This window comes from Mixophyes fleayi, chromosome 2 (genome assembly GCF_038048845.1).
Source record: "Mixophyes fleayi isolate aMixFle1 chromosome 2, aMixFle1.hap1, whole genome shotgun sequence".
NCBI lineage: Eukaryota > Metazoa > Chordata > Amphibia > Anura > Limnodynastidae > Mixophyes > Mixophyes fleayi.
In genome coordinates this window covers 267743191-267762083 of record NC_134403.1, presented here as the reverse complement: position 1 = coordinate 267762083, position 18893 = coordinate 267743191, and the positions used below count along the sequence as shown (strand labels likewise).

At 35.8% G+C, this 18893-nt stretch overlaps 1 protein-coding gene across 1 annotated transcript; it reads right to left on the bottom strand.

Moving 5' to 3' along the window:
• Positions 1-486: 486 nt before the first annotated feature.
• Positions 487-16958, bottom strand: LOC142139928 (interleukin-20-like). Its single transcript, XM_075197791.1, has 5 exons — positions 16797-16958; positions 3142-3204; positions 1657-1809; positions 1049-1123; positions 487-570 (listed from the first exon to the last, which is right to left on the bottom strand). The coding sequence occupies exons 1-5, from the start codon at positions 16956-16958 to the stop codon at positions 487-489; spliced, it is 537 nt and encodes a 178-aa protein (XP_075053892.1).
• Positions 16959-18893: the final 1935 nt, after the last annotated feature.

The window sequence follows — 18893 nt, the reverse complement described above, 5'->3', positions numbered from 1 at the left end:
CTCGTCTTATCCAACGTTATGTACCACCATCATGGTTTGGTTATTACTGGCTTGTGCTTCTTTATACTTCAAGATACTCTTCCTGTTGTTACTGTGTTTCTTTGTACAGCATATGTGAATTTAGAACTTTTAATAATGTGTTGAACAAACTGTTCTTAGTTTAAAAGCTTAGAGATCTGCCATATGGTTATTGTATGATAGTTGCCATCGGTAGATTAGCTAATTATGTGTGAGTTTTAATTAACCCTAGATACACTAAAGTCTAACCCAACCTTTTTTACATGATCTTTCATCTTCAACATATAAATTTGAGCCATTTTTTTTATTTGTAACTGAGTTTTAATAAACAAATAACATACAAAAGAATTAACACAAATAAATAACTCTAAACAATTAAAATCAGCACTAAATAATTATAACAAATATTAACAATAAATATTAAAATTTTAAATAAATATTAGGGAGTTTTATGGATGCTTTTGATTCTCAGTCAGTGAAGTTCTTCTCCATCCAGCGAAATAGAATGTTCAGGTCACCAACAGCCTTACGTACAGCAGCTGATGGTTCCAACTGTGGAGAAACAAGGATTATTTATTAAAGTTGTCAAAGGCATCAAACTGCACCACAATAGAGTGGCTGATCCTATACCAAATGTGAGAGTACAAAGTTCTTCATTTGCTTCCTGACTTTTTCTGTATCATGCAGTGTGTATACACCTTTGGTGCTTAATGATGTAATGAACATTTTTACAATTTAATGGCTTCAGTCTTGTTGTTTAAAATTGAATATTTTAAGAGTAAGGGTAAATTATCACATAATATTTGTATAATTTTAAACAGATATAAATATACTGATAGATATACTGCATTCTACCTTGAGTGATTATAAAGTTGTCAGTCTACAAGCTAAAGACTTTTTCCCTACAATAGTACCTATATATTTTGCTTTAAATAAACTTCTTGTATCTCACAATTAATAGTCACAAAATCAAGAGTCTAAGACAGTTTATTGTTAAAATATAATAAAAAAAATAATAATGGTTGAATACCTTGTAAAACCCATCTTTGAAATCTTCCATCCTCTCGAATGCTTGGTCTCCACAGGGGCATCTCATGGTAGCATGCTGGGTAAAACAGAAGCTCATGAAAAATCATTTATATTTATATATATATATATATATATATATATATATATATATACACGGAGTAATGCACTCCCTACTGTAAATTATAGGAATGATAGAAATCACTGAAAGAGAAAGAGTTCTGTGACACTAGGAATGTACGAAACCACACACTTAGTGATTTAGAAATCTGAGGTGTATTCTAAAATATATATTCTCCCAAGAGTTTATAAATCAAAATCAAAAGTTAATATAGGTAATAGGACAAAAGCTGTCTTATATTGGGTACATGATTCCAAGGTTAGAATGTACATAGAGGGTATGTTTTTCATTAAAACAGATATAATTCAGAATAAATATTAAAATTAATGCATCTCTAAGCACCATTTTCTATGTTACTTGCAGAATGGTGTATGTATAGGTATGACTAATGGTCTATTTAAATTTTCCTAAAATGTTTTTTTGTTTATTTCAATTAATTAAATATACAAATGCACCATTCGTGATTTTTGAAAATTTATGTAAATACTTACACAGTGTCTGAGATTTGTCTTCATCCCAAGGACAGCATTGGCTAAGTTATTAAAGTGTCTGTGTGTCTTTCTCTGTGTGAATTGTATGTTAGGAAAAACCTTATCCAGGTAGAACTTTCCCAGCTTCAGGAGAAAACAGCATTGTTCTGATACCTGAAATAAGAATGCGTCTGATTAGCCTCTATAGTACACAGAAAATGTTGCACTCCATCTAACTGCGGCTATGAGAAAATATTTTTTTCTCTGGATGAGTGAAAATTATGCAATATATGTATTATATTGTATTAAATCATCACTTTTGAATGTATTTTCTATAACATTATTAAGCCTAAAGCATCCTAGCTTCGCTAATTGATCCTCACAGTACATGCTTATTTGCAAATGGTGTAGGATTGTTACATTAAAAGCTTTTTAGTCATATGTATTTTATTCTGAGCAATTAAATGTAGTTGGTGCTTAATTTTTGTTAGTAGATAAGAACATTTGTAAATAGATAATTCAAGGACAGCCTCTGTCCAGTATTTATCATTATAACCCTTCCTCAGGAGTAAATTAATGAACTATTTGGGTGCCCGTAAGTGTTACAAGCACTGTGTTGTTTGATCTTATAAGTTCAGCAAAACCGAAGCTAAGTAAAAAGATTTCTAGTTCCTGAATTATCTGACTAATGAAATTTCTTGTCTAAGTGTGTGTGTTTGAGTCTCTCTGTAAATGGCAACAATAACTATCATTTAATTGCTTAGTAATTTGGACTTTTTAATCCAGAAAAATATAAACTTGAACAAATGGTTTCTTATCCTGTTGTACTGTATATATATCCATAAAGAGTCAGCTTGAAGGGAAACAATTAATTCAATAAATGTATAAAACTACAGTATGTACAATAGTACACACTTTCGGACATAGTTTGTGAAAATCTACAAGAAATAGAGGTTACTTGAAAAAAACAGACATGGACATTTACTTTTTACTATAGCACAGGCATGACAGGGAAAGTATTAAGGTGTACCTGTCAAGCATAATTCACATACCATTCTTGAGAAGATCAGTTACAAAATTATGCTATTCTCTTCTTTGCCCAGGGCGTCCTTCTGGAATACCTTGGACACAGGGCCAGCGGAACATGGTAAGCCCGATAAGAGTGGCAGGAGGGCGCTACGCTTACAAGGGTGCCCCACCAGCCTGCCTGCACCAAAAATATATATTTTGTTCGACATGGGTGCCTTCTCTCTTAAACTCTGAGTCCCCACTCTGAACAGAGCAGGAATTCTAATAGGTGCCTCGTTGCCGGGAAGCGGTGCATGCACAGGGAAGAATATTTTTTAACTACCTTTCCCTTCCATGAGCTAGCAGAATTGTTATGGTTCTGTGCTAGTGATACCAATAGTTTAGGAAAAATCAATATGTCAGAGCTCCAGTGCTCTTTCTTCTTAATAGTGACAACCAGAGATAATTTAAACCAAACAGTTCTGCATTTCTACTTACATGTATCTGATTTAGCACACTTTCTTTGATGAGACTAATGTCTGTAATCATATCCTTTTCATGCTGCATAAAGAAAAAAAAATAATTAAAATAGTTGTCAACCTTAATGTGAAGTTAGACATTACTGTAAGTAGCTATGTGACCTTTTCATTTGTAAATATGTTATTTGTATTTGATGTTTTTTGCTTGGAATATTAGGAAATTAATTTCATTATCAAAATAATTCTCCTTATACATAGTTAATATAACAAATATTTGACATATTATATTACGTATTAAAAATATGGCCTGTCATGCTGTCCACATTCTGCATTTGGCTGCTACAGTGTCAGCACCTCACATTAATTGCAAATAATCAAATCCCCAAGGCAATCCTGATATATATATATATATATATATATATATATATATATATATATATATATATATTAAATTATAAGTATATAAGTATTTGTAACTTGGATAACAATTCAAAGCCGGTACTCCGGCCGGTACTCACCAAAACTTCCTTAAGGGCCTCATAGTTTCTTTTTAATTCAAAAAAGTCTGCAGATACTGGGCATTTGTTGCCCCTGGCTTCTGTGCATGATATCCTCATCAACAGGATACTACCCAGAACTACGCACAAATAATCAACAAGACTTCCCATAGCTACTGCAGGCAACTTTTTCAATAAACTAAGCAAAAAGGGAAAGAAACAGAATAGTCAAAAAATAAAGTAAATAAATCCCACACTTTCGAACACCTGGTACTACTCATAAATTGATGGAGCAACTTTGTCTTTGGTATGCTATACTTGTGATTTTGTTTAGAATATGATATAGAGGTTTATAGTTTGTAAGCTTAATTTTATTTATGTATATAACATATGCAATGAAATTAATTCTCTCTCATTTATGTCCATACATTTACAATTTGATTTTGTTAGCAAATTGAAAAGCGAACAAAAAATATTTTTTGTTGTTTAAATTTCATATTAACAATTTCAAGAATATATATAGTGAATAGTGAAGTCATCATTAGATGGTCTTACCTTTTGATATACGTTTTGGGGTATGATGTGACTTGAGCTTGCTTGAACCTTAACATTGTCTGTCCTTTTATAGTTAAGCATCTTCCTTCATCACTTCCTCCACACACAGGTAAGGTGTTTTCTTATTCTTTTTTACATGTACTTGCATAAATAGAATACAATACCTTGATGATTTGACACAGTTAAAATTCCCACTTATGAGTAATGTACCTGTTGCTTCAGTCCTATTTCAGATGTTGCAGTTTATTGGCTCAGCATCATCTCTTTGCAAAATCATTAGTTTAAAAAGACTGAACATCAGTCACATCCTAAAAATCCCCATTATTTTGCATGTCTTGCTCTATAATTTTTATTTATTCACCTTTAGAGCCTACATAGCCAGGAAACATATAGTTTTCTATTTCAAACAAAAATGATAAGAAAATATAATGACATGTTTTCAAAATTGGATCAAAACCTTCTTCTATAAAATACCAATTATATAACTGCATGAACATGTACAAGTTACTGATATTATATTGCAATAAATATGCGCAAGAAAGTTACATTTAATATTCTAACATTTTTCAGTCCAACAACCTATAACAAAATAAAGATACACTGTATATATTTCCTGTGGCATTGTCATAGCATATTTATGTCCATCACTTTCCAATACAAGAAATACAGATGGTGTTCAGTATAAAATGAGCATAATTTTAGCATTCAGCATAAACATACAAACATTGATATCACTGCTCACCTTAAAACTAACCAGGAGTGGTCTAAATATCAAAATATCTCTTTTCAATAATACTGTGCAGATTACAGAATTATTGTCCTGTTTCTAGTATCGCTGGAAATAATACAAATAATTAGCTTTATTTTTGATCCATCATCCCCGATCTTCAGCTATTCCAGATCCACCCATCAAATAAAGTAAAAAAAAAAGGCCTCCATAAAAGACAGCGGGACGATTTACTAAAAATTGTTTTTTTGCAGCGGTTTGAAACCTCCACACATCCCCACAAATTTCTGCTGTTTAGTGCTCCAAATCCCTGTATTTACTATGGGTGGTTTGAGTATTACATATAGAGCCTCTGGTGATGTGTGTCGGTTTCAAAACAACTAAACCCTCGGTGGTTTAGTCGAAACCACCACAAAACTGCCAGAAAAAATATAGATTTTTCTACCTGCTTCTGATAAGCTTATCAATTAAACATGCTGTTTGAGCTATTTTTCTCTTCATAACATACTTACTGAATTAGATGGCAGCACTTGTGGAAGAACACAAGTTTGCATCAGCTGATGGGAGAATTCATTTTGTAGACCCATATTATTAAATGAAACAAGATAAAAGGGGAGCAAGGCACAATTTTTAGGTTTTTTTTTACTTCACAAAAGTAGTTTTGCATCAGGTCTAAGTACTGGGAGGAGATCAGGTCTTAACCTTACTTTTAATGGGACACATTTTGCGCTTTTCAGTGGTAATGAAAAAAAAGGGTGACTATCATGTAAGCCATGAATGACAATAAACTGTGTAGTATTTTAGAAGAAAAATATTTTGTTTAATAAATGGGGTACTGAAGTGATAGGTGGTTGGATTCTGATGTGATGTCTACACTTTGTGACGTCTCCACACTCCTAGGTGACTAAGGGTCTCTCAAGAGCAGAAAGTAGGTATGCACTAGGCGGACCATGTAGATGCACATAGTAGTGGAAATACCGCCACCACAGGGGTATAAACGCTGCAAGGCCCAGAGACGACAGGGTCGGTCATTGCTGGTCCTCCCTCTCAAGGCCCCCAATTTGCTCCTCTGAGCATGTACAGACTTAAAGAGCAGGGGCCACATGAATGTAGACTGACATGGTTGAGCCCTCCACTAGATTTTTCTATGGAGCCAGGGGTTACTACATTCCCCCTCTGAATGCACATTTGCAATAGCATCCAGTTTCATGCTGCACATCCAGTATATGTCACAAATGAGGTCCTGAGACAAAAACCGGAAACCAAAGTTGTCTTAAAAAATAATAATAGTGCTTATCTGTAAGTCATGAGTTCACTGTTAATGTATGATCAATTCATACTAAAATCATGATCCTTTATTAATTTTTCTTGAAAAGATATATATTATTACCATCCACATATATATCTATAATCGTCGAAATATGTTAAAATTATAGATAATAGAAATAAGTGATAATAGAAATAAAAACTAATGTGTTTAAAATGTTGTAATCATACAACAAGGGACATCGTTATCATATATGGTTACTCTTTATTAATAATTGTTTATTAATTTATTACTCTATTTCTTGATTGTCCATTTGAAATACTATATATGCCAAGTTATCTTTCAGCCATACAAAATTCTTTTATTCAGGAGCTGATTATTACAAAGCATCTATGTATCTTAATTAAAATTTATAGGTGTCATAAATATGACTAGTATCAGATTATATATTCAATCAGCATTAGTTAAAGTTAAACCATGTATTAACACAACAGGTTAACAGCTGTCCTGTTCAAGTATGTCTATTATGCCTCCGGGAAAATTGTCTGCTTGATTTTTTCTCATCTCCCCAAATGTTACACATTTCAAGAAACAGGTAAGGCAGCTGGGATAATGGAACAAACTTCCAGTCCAATGTACTACAGCAATGTGTGGTAATGAGTCCAAAGTAAAGTAATCTGCAAATGCAGAAAGCAATCAAGCTGAAATGGAATCAATGGAACAGAAGGGAAAAAAGAACCCAGGCAAAGGCTGAAGCCACAATTCAATTTGATTACGAAGTACTCCAAGACTGGACAGGAATTATGATAGAACTACATAGTCTTGACAGTCAAACAATGCTAGGGACTTAAGTTAAGCATTCTTCTTTAAGTCAACATGTAGCTTGTTAAATAGCTATTTGTTTAGTGATCAGAATCATTTACATCATTCATAATCATCATTTATTTATTTATATAGCGCCACTAACTCCACAGCGCTGTACAGAGAATATTTGTAACTCACATCAGTCCCTGCCCCATTGGATTTTACAGTCTAAATTCCCTAACACTCATAGACAGACAGAAATACAGACTAGGGTTAATTTGATAGCAGCCAATTAACCTACTATTATGTTTTTGGAGTGTGGGAAGAAACCGGAGCACCCGGAGGAAACCCACGCAAACACAAGGAGAACATACAAACTCCACACAGATATGGCATTTGCTCAAATAATTCTAGTGCATATTATTATTTTTACCAGTCACTATAGTATCACCCCAAGTGTATGCTAGGAAGCATGTATATTTAACAAATTTATGGTACTAAAAAGGGCCTGTTATCCTTATGTAAAATCACTTTGGTGATATATAGTATATTGATGGTTATAAACAGAAAGTAACATTTGTACTTACAGTCTCAATATTGCCCCTAAATTTACAGTACTGTGACATGGGGCATAACCAAACAAAATCGTCTAGTAGCTTTAAATTCTGCCCTTAATTTGTAATGATAAAGGAAATAGTAAAAGGAGAAAGAATGTGAATGGCTAAGACAGTAAGCTCTTAAGAAAATGGCAACAAATAGTTATAAACAGTGTATAATGTAGAGGAATTACAAATGTTATTTATTGGTGATAGAAGTTTGTATGTTCTCCCTGTGTTTGCTGGGTATGTTATGGATTCCGCCACAAAGTAAAAAAAAATACTGATAGATTAGGTGGCTATTGACAAAACTGAACTTGAGCATTTGTATGTATGAGGTCAGGGGCGCACACAGGGGGGGTTTCTGGGTCTCCAGAAACCCCTCCCTTCCGCTAAAGAAGTGCCTCCTACATTGCGGCATTGTACTATATAGCAGCCACGGCGCCGTCAAAGAAGCGTCCACGGCGGTGCGCATGCGGGGGCGCATGAGCAGCAGCTCTCTCACCTTTTTTTTTTTTTTTTGGGTGGGGGAAACCCCCCTTTAAAAAATCCTGTGTGCGCCCCTGGAGGTAGGAAATTTAGACTATAAACTCCAACTGGGCAGGGACTGATATGAATGATTATTTAGAATAGCAACTGACCGTGGACAAGATGGCTGCCTCATCATTTGCAATCTAAAGTGTTTGAGTCCTACTGGAAGAATTGTGCTGTGAAAATAAATTATTATTATTATTATTATTATTATTATTATTATTATTATTATTATTATTAATATATATTGTATTTACTGGTTGTTTCATCTAATGAATGACCATTATTAAAATGGAGGGTTGCTAAAACGATTAATCACCATCCTTTTATACATATGGTCCACTTTTTATGATTGCAGTCTATCATAAGCTCAAAATGTAATATGCGCAACTTTTATTGAATGATGTTACGATAAACTTAAAGAAATTAAACAAAAATAGAGACTACATAGTGGAATATTGTACTAGACATAGCAGTAACAGTGACATAAATATTGTATATGTTATTTCCTTCTGAATTTTTTTTTGGGTGGGGTAGTTTGACAGGTTGAATTTTGTGTGGGTTTTTTTGGGAGCGTGGTTACCTCTACAACTTATGAACAGCACAAACAAACATGTTTCTATTTATTTACATTATTACTAAAAATAACACACAACTTTTTAAAAAAAATGTCAAGAATGAAAGAGCACTGAGCTTTGATTGAGCTAAGCAAATATGGAATATGTTCAACTAAATAGAACTCTACCTAAGCCCCAACATATCACATAAACTGAATTCTTACAAAAGTTGAAATTCTTGCTTTATTAGTCCATTTAAATAAATATTATACACATAGGTTTAATTTCAATTTATTGATATAAAAAAAACATACTTGCAAATGTAATTTTAAAAATGTATACACTTGATCTATATAATTGCTCAGTACAGGCCAAGCCAAATTGGTTAATGGTCTAATTGCAATTACTCTATAAATATTTTATAAATTAGCTTTACAGGTAATTCAGTGTTACCTGTTGATGGTCCTTAGTAGAGATGCTCACTGACCCCCGTGTTTTGGTTTTGGTTTTGGTTTTGGATCTGGATTACCGTCGTGTTTTGATTTTGGTTTTGGTTTTGCCAAATCGCCCTTGCATGTTTTGGTATTGGTTTTTTTGGTTTTGTTTTGCTATTCCTGAAAAAATACCTAATTTAGTGCTCCACCAGTTTCTTGGATAAGTGAGGTAATTCTAAAGCTAATAAATTATAAAAAAACAGTTTAATCCCTGGTAGGCCGTCCTTAATTGTAATACTTGCCTGCAAAGTATACAGACAAACCTGGTTGTCTTCCCCCTCCATCTTTGATTATTGGCAATGTAGCCATCGTCTTTGGGTGTATATTACACCCTCCACTTGTAGTTGAATAGAAAAAAAAGCAGCCTGCATAGACTATAGAATTAGAAGGTAAAAATAAATGGACCAAGGTAGTTTGGTGGCTATCTATGCCCCCCCCCCCCCCCCCCCCCCGCCCTCCACCTGTAGTTGAATAGAAAAAAAGCAGCCTGCATAGACTGTAAAATTAGAAAGTAAAAATAAATGGACCAAGGTAGTTTGGTAACTGTCTGCATCAGACCCCCTCTCCACTAGGAGTAAAATAGAAAACTATTCAGCCGTTATAGAGTCTAGAATATAAATAGAAATTGAGAAAGGCAATTTGGTATCTGTCTGCATCATAATCATCAACATCATCATTAGTGCCCTCGTCGCCTACACAAATCTCCCCCTCATCCTCTTCTAATTCCAAAGTGGCATCCTCAATTTGTGTATCACCGGCTACACTCGGGCTGTTCAGGCACACATCAGCAGAACTGCTGAAAGGGTCCCTCTTTATGGGTACACTAACAGAATGCTCACGATTAGACCACTGTTGGATGGACTCTCCACAGGGATTGGTTTCATTTGTGATTCAGAGCAAACATTATCCTCTAATGCCTTACTGTTATCTTGCAGCTCGGCTTTGATGCGTAACAGTAGTTGAGCACCACTTGTAGGCTCGGTAACATTTTTTGATCTGCCACTAATAGACAAAGGTGAAGGCCTCATTCTCTCTTTGCCACTGCGTGTGTAGAATGGCATGTTGGCAATTTTATATTTTTTTAGCGGCACTTAACTTTTCCTCAGTTACACTTCTTTTTCGCTTCAACACAGTAAAAAAATTTTGGTGTGTTTTTTTGACTGATTTCAAAAGACTATGTAGTTTGACATCGCCTTTCCCAGATCACGTACTGGGAACACTACCATCAGGACTGGTGACAGAACCTGGTTGCTTATTCTGCTCATATGTGGACTGCTTTGAATCCATTCTGAGCCTAAAGCACTTGTAGTGCTACAAATTGTTTTAGATACTGCTGACAAATATGACTTTTGACAGCCAGAAAAATTAATGCAAAAGAATGGGGGACACCCCAAAAGCACTTGGGAGTGCTAAATATTATTTTTTTAAACTGGTGACAAACAGGACTTTTGACAGCCAGAAATATTAATGCAAAAGAATGGGGGACACCCCAAAAGCACTTGGGAGTGCTAAATATTATTTTTTTAGACTGCTGACAAACAGGACTTTTGACAGCCAGAAATATTAATGCAAAAGAATGGGGCACACCCCAAAAGCACTTGGGAGTGCTAAAAATAATTTTTGGAGACTGCTGACAATTAGGACTTTTGACAGCCAGAAATATTAATGCAAAAGAATGGGGGACACCGCAAAAGCACTTGGGAGTGCTAAAAATTATTTTTTGAGACTGCTGACAAACAGGACTTTTGACAGCCAGAAATATTAATGTTAAGAATGGGGGACACCCCAAAAGCACTTGGGAGTGCTAAAAATTATTTTTTGAGACTGCTGAGAAATAGGACTTTTTACAGCCAGAAATATTAATGCAAAAGAATGGGGGACACCCCAAAAGCACTTGGGAGTGCTAAGTATTATTTTTTTAGACTGCTGACAAACAGGACTTTTGACAGCCAGAAATATTAATGCAAAAGAATGGGGGACACTCCAAAAGCACTTGGAGTGCCAGAAACTGCACAAAAAAAATCTCCTCTCTTCTCCTCTTACTGCTGTAACAACTGGTATTAAGATGACAATGGTATTGCATACAAACAATAATGTGTCCAAATACTGATCTGTCCCTGCGCTGATCTAGCCAGTGTGACATAACCCTGCTCTCTCCCTCTGTCAAATGGATTGCTGTGGAGGCTGGTATTTATGCCTTTCAATTCTCGCTAGAACCGAGCTCAGAAATACGAATACGTCACAATGACGTTTTGCCTCGATTTCAAATCCGAATGGGCGGGAGAGTACCGAGCATGCTCGGCTCGGTACTCGGATAGGCTAAATTCGGATGAATTCGCATGTCAGGGAACCGAGCCCGCTCATCTCTAGTCCTTAGTGACTTCTACAAACAACTGCAGACAGTGTTTCTTAAATTTAATCCACAGAAACTGCTAGCCATGCATATTTTAAAGATCTCGCAGCTGAATACCAGAATTTATAAGATCCACAAATGGTACTAATTATTTCCCTTGTGATTATGAGAAAAATACTGGAAACATGACTGTTAGTGGTCCCTGAGGAGACGACTTTATAAACACTGATCTATGGTACCCTCATACTAAGCTGTGATGCAGTTGATCAATATGATTGGCTGAGAATAATCTAAATAATGTTCTCCTTTGAGAATCTTTCATTGCCCTTCTGCCAAGGTGGTGGGTAGGGCTTCCAACACTAAACTATTCAATTTCTCACCACTCAAAAGGGAAACGATAGGACCAAAATGGGTCAAGAAGAGGTTTCCACCAGGCATCACACTGCCCATGGTCTATAGAATCCCCTTCCCCAAGGCGTATTAGAATTACCTGGCTCCACAGTGTATTAGTTTGAGTCTAGGTAGCAAGAGTTATTATATTAAGTACTGGCCACATACTGCACTAGACCGGGGTCATTTCAATGCATCACCCCAATTGCAAGGGAGTACAGTTAGATATATTCTTCCTGTGTGCAAAGCCAGCACTACTAATATGCAAACCAAGATAGCTGCCTCGGGCCCATTTCCTTAATTACAGTCATTCACCTTAGTACTCCTAAACACTCAAGTTTCATAACAATTACATCATATTAACCCTTTCAATGCTTTACCTCATCAACCTGCACTATTCCATGATAGCAAAAACCCCTTTATAACATACTTTACTTACAATTATTATTAGTTAGACCATTAAAATAACAAAAAATAAGAATAATGTTTTTTTTTTATCAAATGTAAATATGTGGTTATTTTGTGTTTTTTTTTTTCTATTTTTTATAATAATATGTGCACCTGAATAAAAAAAAGAAAATTAACAAACAACATTATGACATTTTGGAGATATATATGCTCAGAGAGTAAATTGGACCCACATTTTTCTACCTCTGCAGAGTTCAGAGATTCTACATTAAGAGAAATTCTCTGCAAGATTCATCTTAGTGTGAACACAGTAACATGTACCATGCTTTAGATATAGAGTTGATGTGGGGGACAAAGGATAGTTGTGAATCAAGGATTACACCTAGGCAGTGAACTTTCAGGGTGGGATTTATGGTCATGTTGTGAACATAAAAAGAAATGTCAGGTAGGTAACTTTTGTTGGTGCGTGGAAATATTATTAACTCTGTTTTTGAGAGATTGAATTTGAGTTGGCAAGAGGACATCTAAGGTTAAATCGCAGAAAGACAGTCAGTAACAGCGGACAACACAGATGATAGAGATGTTTAGTGTAACAGTTTCTACAGGCGCTCTAATGAAAGATGAAACTATTATTTCACATGACATATCATACCCACAATATGTCCCAAAAATATATATATAGTTAAATGTATAATAAAGGAGAGGAACAATTTAGCGCTTCTTTTCAACAGCAATAAATGTACCATAAGCACATACAAGTGTATGGTAAAATAATGTAAATGTGAATACACCAAATAAAATAATATAATAATATAATAAAAAGTCTGACTTAACTAGTCCATTAAACGAGAACTTCTTTCAATTTTGTGCTGCTGTGGCACCTAATTCCTTCTCCATAGGTTCCTCCGTCGCTGTTTATTAACAGATGAAAGGCTAATTTTTCCGATGTCCGTATAGTTGTGCAACTTTCCAATCTTTCCCCTCTGCATATGAGGTATATAGGAAATTCTCATATACGTCCGGATGAACAGTCATATACATGGAAAAAGGGAAATAAACAAACCAACATTCCGTATAAACCAGAGAGATAACTACTAAATAAAATAAACTCACATTTATTTCATTTCTTAAAAACTCATAAAAACATATGTGAACACACACACTGTGTGAGTAAACTCATACCAGATGAAGAAAGGTAAAGAGCGTCCAAAGAAGGGGCTAACACACCCGGGCTGTTGCAGTCCTGATGGGCTTCTCCTTGAGTTAGGCTCCACAGGTGAACCTGCTATACATCAACGCGTTTTAACTTTGGAAAGTCTTTCTCAAGGTGGTGCAGGTGTTAATTACTTAGTCTTTTTATACTCCTCAGGTTAAGTTCATATGAATCGTATCAACATCTTGTTTCCTTTCCAGCGTGCAAGCGTGAGAGATCAGGACAGGACAGATAAATTTGGGTATTATCGACATAGAGATGATACTGAAATTCAAAGGAGCTTATTAGTTTTCCAAGAAAAGTGGTATAGATAGAGAACAGCAGAGGACCTAGTACTGTGCCTTGTGGTACTCCTACAGATAAAGTAAGCACAGCAGAGATAGATCCAGAGAAATTAACACTGAAAGAGCGCATAGATAGGTAGGATGAGAACCAGTATAGGACAGTGTCTTAAAGACCTAGGGAATGTAACGTTTAAATGAGAAGAGAGTGGTCAACAGTTTCGTAAAGCAGCAGAGAAATCTAGGAGAATTAGAAGAGAGTAATGGCCTTTGGTTTTAGCAGTGATCAAATCATTAACAACCTTAGTCAATGCAGTCTCTGTGAAGTGTTGAGAGCGAAAGTCTTACTTAATAGGATCCAACAGGTTGTTTGCGGAAAGGAAGCATGTGCAAGCAAGTCACTCTAGAAGCTTGGAGGGGCATGGGAGCTGAGAGATGGGACAGTATCCTGGTTATCCAAATGCCCATGATTCCTTTGTTAACATCCCTATCTATTTCAGTTCAATAACCAAAATATTGGCATTTGTGGGGGCCAAAACATATCAAGCACTTCAGCCACAAAAGTCGCAGTTCCTGTCGCTGTAATGCTTGGTTTGTTAAACTATGTGTATGTCCTTTTGAAAATATGGGTGGGCGTGTGGGTGGGCCCAAGGAAAATGCCATCTTGACTTGCACCATTTAACACTGTGCCCTCTCATCACCTTTTAAATGTCTACTAATGCTTCTGTCTGTAGTTGAAGTCTTGTGTCCACTCTCATCTTAATGAAGAATTGTATATGCTTTATATACATATTTATATACAAGGGTCTTTGGGACCGCCTCTGCCGCAAGTCTCGGGCAGTCACCTTTCCTCCAGGGTTGTGCAAGGTGAAGGGTCCAGTCCCACCAACACTGCATTTTCAGGTCATCTATGGGCCCAGACCCCCGGAGGCTCAAGCACTTTCAAACCCCACCGGCCTTACAGCATCAGACCAGGGAGTCCCGCCCACTCAGGGCGTCCTGAACCTACCATGCTAGGTCAGATACACTTGAGATTAGCCGAAAGGACGAATCGAGATTGACATTTTAATATCAAACTGCACATTAGTATTTAGATAAATGGCAACTGGATGTAGATATACATGGTAACTGGTATATATATATATATATATATCAGAGACCCCATATTTAATTTCAAAGGACAACATTAAGGCCCACATCTACCTTACTCATAGCATAAACAACCACTTAAGTAAAACAAGGTATTTGACAGCTCCGCTTTTGGCCTCCAACGAATGCTCTACTCATTGAGAAGTGCATATTACTAGTCTTTGATTTTTTTAGCATATTATTTTATAGTACATTTATTTATATAGCAACAGGAAATTACGTAGGACTTTACAATTGGGTATGTACTTTTCTAAATATCTACTGATACCTCTGTCCATCTAATGTCATGTTTCTGCCTCTTCACTCTCCATGATACATGCGGTCTAACATTCCAAATTTACTGTGTGCGTAGTGTTTCAACATTTTTATCTCTTGCACCTTATATTATTTTTGTTGTTGTTTAATTTATCTAATGGGCTTGCTTCAGTTGGTGGCATGGCAGATGACGTTTTTTTTGCAGCCGCTGCAATGTTCTAAATGTGGTCGTTGAATGTCAAAAACACCCAGAAAAACCCCTCACACACAAACACCCTTATTCCCCACTTAATATAGATGTAACTGAATGACCCTTAACAAATTGACAAGTATTGAAAAATATATAAAAAGTTTAGAATGTAGTAGTTTTTTCCCACTTAATACAGATGTCACTGCCCCACACAGGATTACTTTCACTACAAAAACTTGACATTTTAAAATAAATAAATCTAATGTTTTTTTTGGGATCTGCTGCTTATAGTCATATAGTTATAGCACACTGTTTTTCACCACTAAATATACTAGTCCAGAATGATAATAACTTAGTGTATACACTAGAACTATATTTATGCATTAATAACAACCAGTATCCGCTACTCCATCTAAACTCTCCGACAGATTGAAATTAAAACCAATTGATCAGCAAACTATTCTAGCTGACTGATCCCCTCAGAACTGTTTCGCAATAATTACAACTATTCTATTTTTTTCCTCTGTCCCTCTTTCATCCTGTCTAAGGATCTATAGTTTAACTTTAAAGACTATTTCTTCTGAGCATAGCACTGCAGCTAACATAATCCTTACACACTGTCGGTTCTAAAATGGCACATGGAAAAATGAGGGAGGGCTATATAGAAGATATAAACTCTTGCAAGTTTTGCGTCGATATTTTCCTGGAAATTACGTTTTGCCTCATTTTGAGATCCAAAATTGGTGCAAGATACCAAGTCATAACTCGGTTTAACTCAGAACATCAAATCTTAAATCTGTCGGATTTCTCCGAAATTGAACCACTCATCTCTAGCAAAAAGTCCATTGTTTTGAAAATATGGGCCTTCACAAACTCCAGTCGTTTTGCGTTGATGAAGGACATTTTTTTCTTGAGGTTCATGCAGTATTGCAATAACTATGAAGAATAAATCTCACTGTTTGCTCTGCTTGCGCAATGATAAACTCTAGCTAAAGCATGTATTAGGCGAATCATTGAATCCATTAGGTAAAAGAGTACTAATGATATAAATCCAATAGGTTTAACACTTCCTTAGCAGCGCTAACCAGTCAACTCCTCCAATGATATATATGTTTTTTTCAAAGTGGTTCAGTAATCAGTTTGTGGGTGAATTGAATATGAGAGCAAATACAGTCTATTTTTTAGACTGCATCTGGGGTGATTATTTTTTCTATAACATCTAGGTTTAATTTTTTAGATAGCACCTGTGATTATGATGATTAAACTATTCAATTTTTTCTGCATTCACACATATATATTATATTGATTGTTCAACATTTTGCCATGAAATGCATATTGTGTCATGCATACAACATTTTACATTTAATTTTTTTTATATAAAATATAGAATAATTGTTGGTGGCTCACAAGCAACTCCTCCTCTCCCACTTTCATGACCTTTAGAACACCCAGATGTTGGACATATTCCATGCTCTCCACCTGTGCAACCTTCTCCACCATCTCCTCCTCTTCTTTCATCTGTGCAACCTCTTTCTTGTCCTCCACCACCTGCACAACCTGCTCCACCATCTCCTCCTACTCTTTCACCTATGCAACCTGCTCCACCATCTCCTCCTACTCTTTCACCTATGCAACCTGCTCCACCATCTCCTTCTCCTCCAACACCTGCACAACCTGCACCGCCATCTCTTCTTGCTCCTCCACCTGTGTAACTTCCTCCATCTCCGGAGTCTCCTTCTCTGATGCCTCTGCTGACTACATCTGAGTGTCCTCCTCTGCAGCTCTTTTTCTGGGGCTAGCCGCTCTGTGAGACCTTATACTTGAAATTTTAATTGGACAATGTTATATATTTTAATTTTGAGTAAATTATATTACATGCTGTATTGAGGAAAATTATGGGTTAGCACACTTTATAGACTGATAAGGAAGCAGTTGGAAATATTTGCGTATTACACTCTGTTTTTGCTAAATTATATTTGCAATAAATTTGGGCCTCTACCTACACTAGAAATTCATTATACTTTTAATTTCTTCTCTAATTTTTTTTACTATAGGTACCCATGTGAATGCAATCATATTGTCGCAGTCCATTTCCATTCAGAGTTTATTCAAAATGTACAAATAGAAGGTCATTTTTTGCAGATATAACTTAGCAAAATAAACAAATGTCTCTTATTGAATAATTTTTCTTTGGTGTATAATGTGTGCTCCTCCATTTAATAGCGATGTGCCTTTACATAAATTTATAAAAAGGAAATGACTTCTAAAAAATAAAGTCCTTTTGTTTAATACATACTATGTACTATTATCAATGTTATATTTATTTTTAACAAATATTTTTTCATAGCACACCAAATTATGGCATATTGTATTCTTGTAATTTGTATTCTTATATTTGTTATCTAATTGTGAGAAAATTCATATAAATGCTATTATTCTGACCCATTATGAAAGCAGTATACGTGGTAGCTTTTAAATATTTGTGTACATCATGCAAAACATAAATTCTTTGGCTCTTATCAATTCGCTCTCTCCGGTCTTTGGTATGCTGTGTCTGCTTGCTGGAGTCAGCTGCTATGCTCTGACCTCTGTTGCCGTGCTGCAAGGCAGAGGCTACTAAACTGGTGTTAGGTGGTACTTTGCAGATTTGTAGCACATATCTTGCGCCCATGAGCGGCCTTCATCAGAGAAACATAAACAACTAATTGTAAAAGCTGTAAACAGTATATTTTTAATGTATCGTTTTCCATCATTTGCATAGGTGTTGAGGAAGAACATGTTGCCGAGCATCCAACATCCTCAACAATGGTAGCTGAAACACCCTCACCTGTGACAAAAGCACCTGAACACAGATTTCCAGGGTCAAAAGTAGTACATTATATGGTGATAAAAAAAAAGAAAATTGCACCGCAAGACTGACAACTTGCAGTAGAAGCTTTGGCAGGTGTTGATGAAACTCTGTCAAGATTGACCTCGGCAAATGAAAGATTGGAGGCACAAAATATTATCATTTAGGCAGTGCTGATTGAGCTGAACAAAATTATTTATGGCACACACGGTGTTAGTTGCAGTGGCACATCTGGCACAGGTAAGCAAGAGGCACAAGAGCAAACTGTTCCCTCTACTCCTACACCCACCGCTGCATAGCCATGTGTGTCACCAAGAGCCAAAAGCTTAGGGGCAAAAGTTTCTAAGTAAAAAATACAATTATTTTCTACTGGTTGTATTTTTTTTAAAAAAAATTATAATTCTTTATTTTGAATGGTCAGACAAAAGTATACAAGGAACAGGATATTGAAAATGCAATAGAAATATAGAAAAACAACAATAATACAATGGAATAAAAAAAGTGAAGAGAACACAAAACAGGAGTCGTGGGGTGGGGGAGGGATTGCTCAGGGGGAGGGGGGAGAGGGTGGACCACAAAGGTGCTTGCTTAATCAATGCTTGGAGTTTGTCAGAATTTGTGGGTTTTTGTTTGTCCACCTGCCTCTTGAGGATTGA

What these genes read in the sequence shown, in the direction of transcription:
- LOC142139928 (XM_075197791.1), bottom strand. Translation starts at nt 16,958, where the DNA reads ATGGTGGAGCAGGTTGTGCAGGTGGTGGAGGACAAGAAAGAGGTTGCA. An exon ending in TGGGAGAGGAGGAGTTGCTT is followed by an intron (nt 3,205 to 16,796) that starts GTGAGCCACCAA and finishes TTCTTTATGCAG; the next exon opens with CATGAAAAGGATATGATTAC. An exon ending in GTGTGCTAAATCAGATACAT is followed by an intron (nt 1,810 to 3,141) that starts GTAAGTAGAAAT and finishes TTCTTATTTCAG; the next exon opens with GTATCAGAACAATGCTGTTT.